We start from the raw sequence: 13,570 nt of genomic DNA on the forward strand, positions 1-13,570 counted from the left end.
TATATATATATATATATGAAAAAAAATCAGTATACAATTAAGTATGTTAGTGCATTATGCCATACTAATAATACAATTGAAATTATTGCTAATATGGTTAGTTCAATAATAATTGTATCTAAGATAACTTTACAACGTGCTCGTTATTTTTCTTTTTCTCATTCATGAAAAGAAATTAATCAAAGACTTTGTTGTCCATTGTTAGGCAATATGTGTGATTCTAACACAGCCTAGCTCAAGGCCAGTCCATATCTCGTAGATGACACTTGTCACCAACCATAACCGGAGAAGTATAACTTCCTGGCTGTTTTGTATCTTTTTGATGTTTTTCTCACGATTTACCAGCTGAGAAATGTGTGGGATAAAGTTTTGTCCAGAATTCATAAACTTAAGTTCCATTTAGATCTGTTAGACAGTACAAAATGGCTTTCAGGATGCCATCTTATAAATATGTAGAAAAACATGTATAGGCCTTATTGTCCAATTCTTTAGCCTCAATAGTTCTGACAGTACCCAATCTCTTTACATTTGTTGATCACTATTACTGATTTCTTCTTGAGCCCATACCTATATCTTTATGGGATTCCTCTCTGAATTACACCTCAAGCCCTGAACTGTCAAGCTGCATACTTTATTAAAAGGTCACTCCACACCAAGCTGACCAGCTGACACTTCACTTTATGGTAGATACCGGGCTGTGCAGTTAAAGATGGAGTTCAGCTCTAACTTGCCAGCATTAATAAAAAGCAGATAATTTGGTTTTAGGTGAGATTTTGGAGTTTCAGCAACATGTGAGCGTGTTATCAGGTCTTGTGTGACGTGTTGAAGAGCAGGAAGAGGATGCTTTTCTAGATTATCAGTGTTTGGAGGGAAGGGAGACACAGATAGCAGTATGTCAGCATTACAGAGATGGCTGGGAAAGTAACCCTGTTAGGGGAAGAAAATGGAGGCATTTCAGCGAAGTGCATTGGAGTGAATAGGGAAGGAACAATGAAGGTGCTTTTGGTGGTTTTCAAGGTTGCAATGGGTATTAAATGTCTATCCTGGACCTGTTCTTCTGCCAAGAAACGGCCCCTCATTTACTTCCTCATGGTGCCTTAAAGCATATAGACAGGGTGTAAATGAGATTATTGAGGGGGTGTGTATGGAATTATAGCGGGGGTGTGTATGGAATTATAGAGGAGGTGTGTATGGAATTATAGAGGGTGTGTATGGAATTATAGAGGGGTATGTATGGAATTATAGAGGGGGTGTGTGTGGAATTATAGAGGGTGTGTATGGAATTATAGAGGAGGTGTGTATGGAATTATAGAGGGTGTGTATGGAATTATAGAGGGGTATGTATGGAATTATAGAGGGGTGTGTATGGAATTATAGAGGGGTGTGTATGGAATTATAGAGGGGTGTGTATGGAATTATAGCGGGGGTGTGTATGGAATTATAGAGGGGTGTATGGAATTATAGAGGGGGTATGTATGGAATTATAGAGGAGGTGTGTATGGAATTATAGAGGGGGTATGTATGGAATTATAGAGGAGGTATGTATGGAATTATAGAGGGTGTATGTATGGAATTATAGAGGAGGTGTATGGAATTATAGAGGGGGTGTGTGTGGAATTATAGAGGGGTGTATATGGAATTATAGAGGGGTGTGTGTGGAATTATAGAGGGGTGTGTATGGAATTATAGAGGGGTGTATGGAATTATAGAGGGGGTATGTATGGAATTATAGAGGAGGTGTGTATGGAATTATAGAGGGGGTATGTATGGAATTATAGAGGAGGTATGTATGGAATTATAGAGGGTGTATGTATGGAATTATAGAGGAGGTGTATGGAATTATAGAGGGGGTGTGTGTGGAATTATAGAGGGGTGTATATGGAATTATAGAGGGGTGTGTGTGGAATTATAGAGGGGTGTGTATGGAATTATAGAGGAGGTATGTATGTAAATATAGAGGGGGTGTGTATGGAATTATAGAGGGGTGTGTATGGAATTATAGAGGGGAGTGTATGGAATTATAGAGGAGGTATGCATGAAATTATAGAGGGGGTATGTATGGTATAAGGGGGGTGTGTATGAAATCAAAAGGGGGAATCTGTGGAATTTTAGAGGGGAGATATTTTAAATTAGAGAAGGGAGACATGTAAAAGAAGAAAAGGGCATTTGTATGGAACTACAAAAAGGGTATTTGTGGAATTATGGAGGAAATACATGTGGAATTAGAGAGGGGGTATGTACACAATTACAGAGGGGGTACATCAGAGGATATCAGAGGAAAGGTGTAAGGAATTCAGAGGGGGTATGTATGGAAATGTGAGGGGGAGATGTATGGAGCTGCAGAGAACAGATGTATAAAAATCTAGAGGGGAGATGTATATATCTACAGAGAGGGTGCACATAGAATTACAGGGGTATGTATAGGGCTGCAGAGGCGAGATGTATGGGATTGTAGAGGGGGAGATGTATGGAATTGTAGAGGGGAGATGTATGGAATTGTAGAGGGGGAGATGTATGGAATTACAGGGGTATGTATAGGGCTGCAGAGGCGAGATGTATGGGATTGTAGAGGGGGAGATGTATGGAATTGTAGAGGGGAGATGTATGGAATTGTAGAGGGGAGATGTATGGAATTACAGGGATATGTATAGGGCGACAGAGGGGAGATGTATGGAATTACAGGGATATGTATAGGGCTGCAGAGGGGAGATGTATGGAATTACAGGGATATGTATAGGGCTGCAGAGGGGAGATGTATGTAATTGTAGAGGGGAGATGTATGGAATTACAGGGGTATGTATAGGGCTGCAGAGGTGAGATGTATGGAATTACAGGGGTATGTATAGGGCTGCAGAGGGGAGATGTATGGAATTACAGGGGTATGTATAGGGCTGCAGAGGGGAGATGTATGGAATTACAGGGGTATGTATAGGGCTGCAGAGGGGAGATGTATGTAATTGTAGAGGGGAGATGTATGGAATTACAGGGGTATGTATAGGGCTGCAGAGGCGAGATGTATGGAACTCTAGATTGGATGATGTATGGAATCCCAGAGATGAGATGTATGCAATTACAGGGGTGAAATGTATGGAACTGTAGATTGGAAGATGTATGGAAATGCAGAGCAGACTGGGATATATATGGAACTGCGGAGCAGATTGGGATATGTAATGAACTGGTAGGAGTGGGGTCACTATAGGACTGCACAGGGAGGTTGGTAGGCGGTATATCTGAATCTGAAGTACAAGTGTCCAGAAGAGAGAATTGAAGTTCTTGGCACAGTAACACATTGTGGTTTTTGTATGAGGGGCGTGTGCTTCCTCCGCTCACAATTCCTCTCCTCTGTCCAGCGTCCAGTATGAGGATATTCAGCCTGTGACTACGAGGGACGTTCAGAGCTATCAGAGTGAGTCTGCACAGAACTCCGCACCTTGATATCTTCTACTGTCCGTGTCTCACTTTACCTGCCAGACTGCTCTACCCTGCCTATTACTTCTTCCCCTTCCTTTCTATGGAGATCTCTCTCCTGTATAGGATGACGTTGTGACTTCTCCAGTCTGCATGCCTGGCTGTACTCTAATATCTTTAAACTGAAATGTGCATGTGCTGAAATTGTACTTGAAGAATTTTAAAGGGCAGGATCACACAAAACCCAATATGACAACCTTGAGTAGACATGGATGGGATGACCTGCTCATTGGCATGTTATACTCTTGAGGAACATTTGGGGAACTTTTTAGTGATGAGCTCCCTGTGAATTCCCAGCTGTGCCCACTTACTAAGAAATGCTCCCATGCATGTTCCTGCTCCCTCATTATATTTTACATTGTGAAAATATAAATCCAGAAGAGTTGGGTCAGAGCCCGGATCTCTATTGGGGAATTCTTGCCTATGGCTATTTAGGAACTTGCCGAATGTTGCACCTGACAGCCTCAGATATCAGATTAGGATGGACTGACCTTTAATATTTACACTTTGTTATACTTTTGTATGGAAAATGTTTTATTCTCGTTGTGTTTTATTCATTTTTGGGTTTATTTTGTGAATTTTCCTTTGTTATTCCAAATCCTGAAATATTTCACGTTTTTTGCGGCACATGCGTGTCCATCGATCGGCTTTGTTTCCAACCCGCCGTGAACTTTGCTGCCTTTCCATAGACTGGCCGTGTATTGTGCAGGAAATATAGGTCAGAGAAGGACGGGGGGGGGGGGGGGGGCTGGTGATAAGGAAGCAGAATTTCCATTGAGTGAAGTTTGATCTATCCCCCATAGAATGGCACTGACAGAGCTTGTGACATTTCACAGCAGAGGAGTGTAAATCCCAAACCAGTGATACAAAAAAGACAGAATGGAGAGATGAATACAATGCACACGAGGCTCATTTATAAACCAAAAAAGCAAATTGTACTCATCAATATCGAGAAATTATCTTCCTTCATTCTAACACGAGAGGTGACATTTGGCTGGAATATCACGCTCTGTCATCTCACCTGATGTATGATTATTTAATTTGTGGATAGGGCAGTGCAGTGGCGTCACAAGGAGGGGGTGTGGCCCGCACCTGGGTGACACCATTAGAGGGGTGACACCAAAATGACTGTTGGTCATTTTGGTGTCACCCCCTCTGAAAAGTCAGGCACTCAGTCAAGGTTCTCGAGAGAGAGGAGGGGACCCGGCGGCATACTTTATCCCGCCGGGTGACGTCCCCTCCTCTCTCTGCCGGCGTCCATCACCGAGATGGCCGCCTGCAGGTAACAGCGGTACCGCGCGTGACGTCATCACGGGCATGCGTGATTATGTCACGCGCATACGCGAATACGTCACTGCAGGGTGTTATCCAGTACCCGCACCGCGTGTCACCCCGCTTCGGGATGCCTCTGGGGCACGGGTGGCCAACTTTGGGACTCCAGCTGTGCTGAAACTACAATTCCATCATGCATCCGCCCCTGGTAGTCAAGCCTGTGGCTGTCAGAGTCTTGCAATGCCTCATGGGACTTGTAGTTCCACACCAGATTGAGGGCTGAAGCTCGTGATAGGGTATGGAATGGTTACATAACTCTGGGAATGATTATTGGAATATTATTCCCTCTTTCCTCCTCAATTGTCTCTCTTTTTGGTCTGATGTACAGAAGTCTATGAAAAGGTTCCATTTAACTTCCAAAAGTGTTCTTCAGCACTAAAACTTTTATCTTGTCTCTTAATTTTTTTGTTTGCTGTTTCAAAAAGTCAATGTAAAGTATTGGTGAAAAAAAATCAAAACAATTCTGGGTTTAAGCAATCATTTATGGCATATAAATTCTTAATGGTCCGCATGATTGGGGGGGCGTGGCCAGGGGTGTGTACCAGTGGCGGAGCTAAGGAACAAAGGGCCCTGGTGCAAGATTTTTTTTTGCCCCCCCCCCCCAGGTGTGTCCATTGCCTGAATACATTGTGCCGGAAGGTATCCCTCTTTCTTATCTCAGAAAGTTGAGAGGAGTGCATTGGGGAACATATCCTTTCACTTCCAGTCCTGTAGACACCACAGGAAGTGAAACAAGATCTCTCTAAAGCTGGCCATACTCCTATAGATCATCTGCAGATTTTCTATGGTCAGATGGAAAACAGATTCCTCCATCTACGCTAAACTGTGTGGATGGAGGCAGGGATTTAATTTTGTTTTCAAAAATTTTTTTAAATGTAATTCTACTTTTTTCACTTAACTTTATTTGCTATGACACAGGAGCTAACAAGCCATCCAGTGACAACTCATAATTTTGGATTTTTCCTTACTTCTGAAGACAGTGGTCACCAGGACAAAAAGAGAGTGTGATTCTCCCAAATGTAGACGCAGACAGCAATAAAAACCTGGTGGAGGTTCCAACCCGCCAACACGCTACGCCACAAAAAAAGTTTTGGCTTTGCATACAATTTAAATTGAGGGCCATCATTAAAGTCACACTGGAATCGATGGGAAATTGTCAGCACGACCCAACCAGAGTTTTATTGACTGCTCCTGAGCGCCCTAAGGTGACCTACAGCCAAAGGTCACATGGTCTCTGGCTAGAGAGAGGCCTTGTGGGTGTTTCACAAGATTAGATACTGCAAATTGTTGTTTTCAAGTCAGCCAGAAATAGTTTGAGCTGCAGTGAGATGAGGATGAGAAGAGCACAACCTCTGTGCAGCACTACTAAACAAGACACAGTGCCTGTGTGTGCAATATCCAACTTCATGTAAATATAATATATATAAAAACAATACTTATTATGACATTTTCTAAAGAATTAATAAACATCAGAAATATTATTTCCATTCACTCTTCTATATATCTGTAAACATTAACGTAGTAATCAACTCTCACATTGTCTTCAATAATGACTCCAGATCACACAAATATACACTGCAGAGCAAAGTATCTCTTTATATGTTCGCCCAAACACTTCCACTTCTATCCGGAACCTCATAGAAGAGCGGAAACCCCACATCCTACTCCGCAAGAACCCATTGTGACCCTGGCCATGTGTATGACATCACCTGTCACAGGCTGAGAGAGAGGAAGGTCATCATATGTACAATGACATCACTCTACTCACCACCGATATTCCCTATAGAATAAGGAGGTGATACGAGGGGGAGGAGAGAGAGAGGGAGGGAGAGACGGAGAGAGAGAGGAGAGAGAGGAGAGGAGAGAGGGAGAGAGAGGGAGAGAGAGAGGAGAGAGAAAGGAGAGAGAGAGAGGGAGAGAGAGAGGGGAGAGAGAGAGAGAAAGGGGAGAGAGAGAGAGAGAAAGACGGAGAGAGGAAATAGTTAAAGAGATTTAAAAAAAAAAGAGGAAAGGAGTTCAATAGAGAAGAGGGGAAAGAGAGTCAAAGAGAGAGGAGGGGAAATGGCTCAAGAGAAAGAGAATGAATAAGAAGAGTCAAAGAGATAGAGAGAGAAGACAAAAGTTAAGGAGAGAGAGAAGGAAAACCCCATTTAAAAAGAGAGAGAATGAGGGGAAAAAGAGTTGAGGAGAGAGGGAGAGAGAGAGAGAAAGAGAGAGAGAGAGGGAGGAGGAAATGATTTAAAGAAAGAGAGGAGGAAATGATTTAAAGAGGGAGGGAAGGAGGAAAGGCTTCCTCCTGCCTGCAGCAGACTGATGACATCATCTCAGCCTAGGCAAAGTCACTGGCTGGAGCTTAAGGACTGATTTTTAATGATAAAAGGTGGAGCTCTCCTGAAGAAATATACTGTTGCTTTATAGTGTGACATGGATATTTAATGAAAGATCAGAGAGAGAGGGGAGGGGGTATATAGAGAGAGGAAGGGGTATATAGAGAGAGGAGGGGGTATATAGAGAGAGGAGGGGGTATGTAAAGGGAAAGAGATACTGAGAGAGGGGAGGGGGTATAGAGAGAGGGGAGGGGGTATAGAGAGAGGGGAGGGGGTATAAAGAGAGAGGGGAGGGTATAGAGAGAGATGAGGGGGTATATAAAGGGAGAGAGAGGGGAGGAGAGGTATGGAAGCCCCTCTTATTACCCCCAACAGCTGAAGCTGGTCAGAGGGTGAGTCTATTTTCCAATCTGTGTGCTGATTGCGTTATCTATAACATCGATATATAAAATACAGAATAATATTGCAGTGTGACCATAGCAGTAATCTTCCTGTGTTTGTCCGGCAGAGGAAGATCATGTCTCCCGCCATGTCTCTGTGGACGGCTGTGGTCTTCGCGGTGGGTCTGTCAGTACATGCACAAGGTCCCAAGTGAGTATGTGAGCTATTAGCGTACAGTCCAAGCTGTGCATGAGTATCACAGACAGTACACATTGCTGGTGATGAATATAACTTCAACTCAGGCCCAATGTATTTCCTGTCCAGGATCAGTGGTTGGGCCTTATGCCTCTTATATCAATACGAGTCGGTGGACAGCTCAGAGTCAGAGGGGTTTATCTATAAAAGTTCTGACCGGTGTAAAGCCGCGTGAGCGCCCCTGTGTTCAATAAATCACAATTTTTCCTATTGGATCATTATTTTTCCAATTCCTATACTCATCAGCGCCATCTAGTGGTGCCGTGTGAACAGTGCAAGCTGGGTGGAACTTATAAATGATCACCATTGTGATCCACTGAACACAGGAGCGTAAAACCGACACTGCACACTGGATCCAGGGCCACCTTTATTATTGATTGGGCACTGGGCAAACATTTTCTTGGGCAGGGGGGCCCCTAGTTGCCAAGCCCTGTCCCCTACCCACCACAACCCTGCCACACCACACCCCCTACCCACCACCCACCACGCCCCTGCCATGCAATTTCACATGACGTCCTCCTCCTGCAGAGCAGATGGGAGGAGACGTCAGAGGGAGACGTGACCCCACATACATAATTCGGCATACCGTAGGGGTGGAGCAACGCCATGCAATGCCGTTCGCATAGTAAACAGAACGGTGCCACATGTGTATCTTTTGCTGGCTCTAGGCTAGGGGCAGCTGCTTTGGGCCCCACAACAATGACTGAGCCTGGGGCAACTGCCCCTTTTACCCCATGTTAAAGACGACCCTGACTGGATCGCTGCCTCAACGTTTTACTAAGCTGAGACTTCCAATACCAAAAATGAACACACACACTGAAGTTTTGCCACGGCGGCTGAACTTCATACTGCACTTTCCACTGCTGAGCCAATCACTCTCCTGATTTTCAAGCCCTGATGAAGCTGTTACCCCAAAAAGCATGTTGGGTACCAACTTATAATAATAAACAATCATTTGCTCCAAAACATGCGCCAGCGCCAGTCCCAGCCAGATCTTTATGTCTGTGAATCTTCTACAATGAGCGGTCCTTCCATCTCACATTACAGGGATGGCCAAACTCCGGCCCTCCAGCTGTGGTGAAACTACAAATCCCATGATGCATCTCTCTCCGGGAGTCATGTCTGTGAGCAATGCCTCATGGGATTAGTAGTTCCATCACAGCTGGAGGGCCGGAGTTAGGCCATCCCTGCATTACACAGACGGCTTGAATTTCAACTGTCTCCTCCTGAATTGGTGAATTACAGCCGTAGGTGGCCACAGGGCAGCCATCAGAAATTTTGGGGCCCCTTACACGGCTTTAGGCCGCCTCCCCCCCCCCCCCCCGCCGATGGACACGGGGCTTAGTGACGCGCTGGACGCAGGGCTTAGTGACGCGCTGGACACAGGACCCACCTCAGAGTGACCCTGCAGAGCCCACCATAGATGCTGCACAGCCCATCTGAGACTGTCTATGGTGGGCTCTGAACGGGTCTCAGGTGGGCTGGTCAGGGCTGCATTCCTTCCTCCCCCCCCTCCTATCCTTCCTTCCTTCCGAGCTCCTCTTACCTGCACACATGGCCTCGTCTGCCGCCGGACAGGCCAGAAGTGATGTCACGTGCCAGTCCGACATCAGACGAGCAGCATCGCTCATGGGGCCCCAGCTTGGCTCGAAGCCGCTGGAGCGGCAATGCAATCAGATGCAGTGGCTGTTTGGCAGTGTCGCTGCATTCAGGCAGCCGGGGGCACCAAATGCAATAGCCAGCAGTGGAGACTCCGCCGTGCCGATGGCGGAATCAATCGATTATCTTTCCTTTAGCTTGTGGGCTGTACAGAAGAAGATCCAGCCGTGCGTGCTTTCCCCTTTGCTTCAGTTCCTTATGGCAGTCATAAGGCAAGGATGCTAACGGCTCTGTGAGGAGTACATGTTGGGGATATTTGGTATAATGTGAAAGGAAATTGAAAATGATTTTCTGCCAAACGTTGGATTACACCCCCCAACGATTCCGCACTCAGAGATAAGCCGATCTAATCTTACAATATGGTTGTGTCCTGTTTTTCAGCACGTTCATCGGGGTGTGCTCGAGGCATGTGGAAAAGGTTCCCGTTATTTACAATGAGACGTTCATCCAGCCAGTGCACCAACCGTACCTGACCACATGCCGCGGACATAGGACCTGCAGCACTTACCGGTAAGATTGGAGGGTCTGATGCTTTGATGTTTTACTGCATGTTGGTGGGCAGGAAGCCTGAACCAAGTAATGCTGTTCATAGAATTAGAGAAAGAGAAAGCTAAGCTGATGTGTCACTGCTGGGAGGGGGGAGCAGAGCTGCTGAGTCACTGACAGGAAGGAGGAGCAGAGGTGCTGAATTACTTATGGGAAGGAGGACAAGGGGGAGCTGAGCTGCTGAGTCACTGATAGCAGGATGTAGCATGGTAATCTGAGCTGCGGATTCACTGCTATGTATACACGCAGGTGGGCTATGCGGGCTCTCAGGTGGCAGTGTGAGGTCTCAGGTGGGCTGTGCGGACTCTCAGGTGGCTGTTTGGGGTCTCAGATGGGCTGTGTGGGCTCTCAGGTGGCAGTGTGAGGTCTCAGATGGGCTATGCAGGCTCTCAGTTGCCTGTGTGGACTCTCAGGTGGGCTATGCAGGCTCTCAGTTGCCTGTGTGGACTCTCAGGTGGGCTATGCAGGCTCTCAGTTGCCTGTGTGGACTCTCAGGTGGGCTACACGTGCTCTCAGGTGGCTGTGTGGGCTCTAAGGTGGGCTATGTGGGCTCTAAGGTGGGCTATGTGGGCTCTCAGGTGGGCTTTGCATGCCTCCAGTAGTGCTGTTTGGGCTGGGCGATGTCTCACCAGGGGTCCGGAAGCGGTCAGCATGGTGGAGGGAGGAGGAGATGTGCTGGCTGTTTACAGGCACAGGAAGTTCACAGGAAGGCTGCCGATGTCTCCAGCAAGCGCAGACCTCAGAAAGCTGCATCTGTCAGAAAATGTAAAGTGCCGGTTTGGGCCCTTAGTGTCCTGTGTCCGGGTGTCAGCTGGCCTGGAACCCCGACACAGGACTCAGAAACCGGACTGTCCGTGAATCCTGTACAGGTGGCAACTCTAACTGATATCTCTGTCCTACGTCTGTATGTGGGGTGACCCCGGAGAACACTCTGATGGAAGCTGACCCGTCCCTCTGTTTCAGGACCGTCTACTCAGTGTCAGTGCGGCAGGTGAAGAGGGAGACTGTCCAGGTCAAGTCCGTGTGCTGCCCGGGGTGGAAGAAGAAGGAGCCCAATTCTGAATCCTGCGAGGAAGGTGACAACCAACTTCTCCTACCTAACAAATAACTTTCTAGACCTGAAGGCTTCATTGATGGATATGAAAGGAAACCTGAGTCACCCTTTCTATTCATCCTGGTGAATGTTACCACTGAAAGTAAAAGGAAATCCCAAATGTTGTGTTGTCACCAGACCAGGAATAGATGGGGAATCTTCCAGTGTGGCCCACTAGGGATTACCTGCCGCCCAGCTTCCTAATTGCCCGGGAAGTCGACTTCATGTTGTTTGGCCGACTCAATTGTGATTGGCCGGGAAACCGTCTCCATTCCAGCAGAAGCACCGGTATCGGTACCCAGTATCGGCGAGTACCGAAAGCAAAATATCGGTACTAGTATTATCCCTCGTTATAATCCCTGTTGGCTATTGTGATTGGCCGGGAAACCGGCTTCCCTGCCAATCAGACTTTCTGGCCAATCATTACTCACCGCCCGGCTTCCTGATTGCCCAGGAAGCCTGCTCCATGTTCCCCTATGGCACAGCCGGTCAGAGGAAATCTCCCTCTGAACAGAAGTTCCAGTATCGAGGAAGGTATTGGAGCGTTTGGGCGAGTACCAGTACTCGCCCAAATACTCGGTATCGGTGCATCCCTAGTTATAACCCTTCCTTACTATATCTAGAACAGTTTTGGCTCCAGTTCTGGTTCCCTGCTGATTCCTGCCTATAAGCTTGCCTAAACCCAAAAACGAAAAACGTTTTTTATTGCAGCCCACCCGTCCTTAAAAATTTAGGTTTTATTTTCTCAGTATATTTTTCTTCAAGTACAGAAAATACTCGTTGATCCTGATAGAAATCCAGTGTCCTTGTAGCTTCATGTTAGGTGAATGAAAGTCTCAAACAATGTTATCTCCTTTCCCAGCTATCTTCTGTGAACTAAAAACCTCTCCTACCTATGCACAGGAGAAGGGGGGGGGGGGGTTGTATAGTCCTGTGCTAGGGTGACAACGCTTGCTCTGTAGTGCTGTTTGAGGGTGACAATGCCTGTTCTGTAGTGCTGTCCATAGGTGACAACGCTAATCCTTCCTAGATACATTACAAAGAGTGAGTGTTGTCACCCTAGGACAGGAAGTGAGTTGCACTTGGTTGGACAACCCTGGTGAAGGGTATTATAATTGTCTTCAGTTCTATATCTGTACAGTAAGTCTATATAATAATCTGCACATTGTATATAGCCGCCATCTTTATCTTATGTCCTCTTCCTAGCCGTGTGCCGCAAGCCTTGCCAGAACGGGGGGACCTGCATCAAGCCCAACATGTGCCGCTGTCCTGCTGGCTGGGGGGGACGGTACTGCCATGTCGGTGAGTAGCGCCAGAAGAGACTTTCCATCGCCATCCTTCCCTGGAACACAATCTGACTTCAGGGCCGCGCTCTGTTTCCTCAGATATAGATGAGTGCCGGCGCCCGTCCCGCTACTGCTCCCAGCTGTGCGTCAATACCCGGGGCAGCTACCGCTGTGAGTGCAATGCGGGCTCTGTGCTCCAGGAAGACGGGAAGACTTGTGTAACCAATAAGACTCCGGCCTCTGTCCCGGCTCAGCAAGCTGAAGGTAACCGCGGCTCGGTTCTATCACATGTTGGCTGCACCTGGTCATATAGTAGTTGCTGGTTCCAGGGACTGTGTTCTATCAAAGTTTGTGACTACGTTGGAATGTGTGACCGGTGACGTAATCCCGCGCAGTTCTACAGCGGTGGAATGTCTGACCGGTGACGTAATCCCGCCCAGTTCTACAGCGGTGGAATGTGTGACCGCCCATTAGGTCAAGTATTCCAACGTTTTGTCACCTGTTGCGGGGCAGATCGGTTCTCCTGCACATGCGATCTGCGATTCCGATCTGCCCTGGAACAGCTGACAAAGCGTTAGAATACTTGACCTAATGGGCGGTCAGACATTCCACCGCTGTAGAACTGGGCGGGATTACATCACCGGTCACACATTCCAACGTAGTCACAAACTTTGATTAATAAAACGGCTTAGCTTTCATGTTTCAATTTGTATGCAAATACAGCCTGCCCAGGACCGCCCATTCTTCCAGACTGCCCATCAAGGCATTTTGATATTTGCCTAACTCCTCCCCAAATCCAGCCCACTGCTTCCATCAGGGCTGAGGGCTCTTGAGAACAGCACTGAGGCAGGGCACTCTGATGTTTTCAGGAAGCTATGTACAGCCCCCTGCCGGCCCCTCCCACCAGCCATTACTCCCTGCATTGTATAGAGAAGCACTGAGGCAAGGCGCTGAGATTTTTTCTATGTACAGCCCCCTGCTGGCCCCTCCCACCAGCCATTACTCCCTGCATTGTATAGAGAAGCACTGAGGCAAGGCGCTGAGATTTTTTCTATGTACAGCCCCCTGCTGGCCCCTCCCACCAGCCATTACTCCCTGCATTGTATAGAGAAGCACTGAGGCAAGGCGCTGAGATTTTTTCTATGTACAGCCCCTGCCGGCCCCTCCCACCAGCCATTACTCCCTGCATTGTATAGAGAAGCACTGAGGCAAGGCGCTGAGAT

The 13,570-nt window shown here is 47.0% G+C and overlaps 1 protein-coding gene across 3 annotated transcripts in view; it reads left to right on the forward strand.

The window, feature by feature from the left end:
- Window positions 1–3,339: 3,339 nt before the first annotated feature.
- The window catches only part of EGFL8 (EGF like domain multiple 8), a 21,037-nt gene continuing 10,806 nt past the window's right edge, over window positions 3,340–13,570 (forward strand). The window contains exons 1-6 of one of the 3 annotated variants that reach the window (XM_018555850.1): window positions 3,340–3,406; window positions 7,636–7,718; window positions 9,804–9,932; window positions 10,932–11,044; window positions 12,268–12,363; window positions 12,447–12,611. In XM_018555850.1, the coding sequence (XP_018411352.1) occupies window positions 7,645–7,718; window positions 9,804–9,932; window positions 10,932–11,044; window positions 12,268–12,363; window positions 12,447–12,611 (577 nt within the window). In that variant the 5' untranslated portion in view covers window positions 3,340–3,406; window positions 7,636–7,644. Of the gene's footprint in view, window positions 3,407–7,617; window positions 7,719–9,803; window positions 9,933–10,931; window positions 11,045–12,267; window positions 12,364–12,446; window positions 12,612–13,570 lie in introns of those variants that run through there. The other 2 variants (XM_018555851.1, XM_018555852.1) reach the window with 2 other exon arrangements.

Source organism: Nanorana parkeri, unplaced genomic scaffold (assembly GCF_000935625.1).
Source record: "Nanorana parkeri isolate BGI_ZX_2015 unplaced genomic scaffold, ASM93562v1 scaffold215, whole genome shotgun sequence".
NCBI classification, from domain to species: Eukaryota; Metazoa; Chordata; class Amphibia; order Anura; family Dicroglossidae; genus Nanorana; species Nanorana parkeri.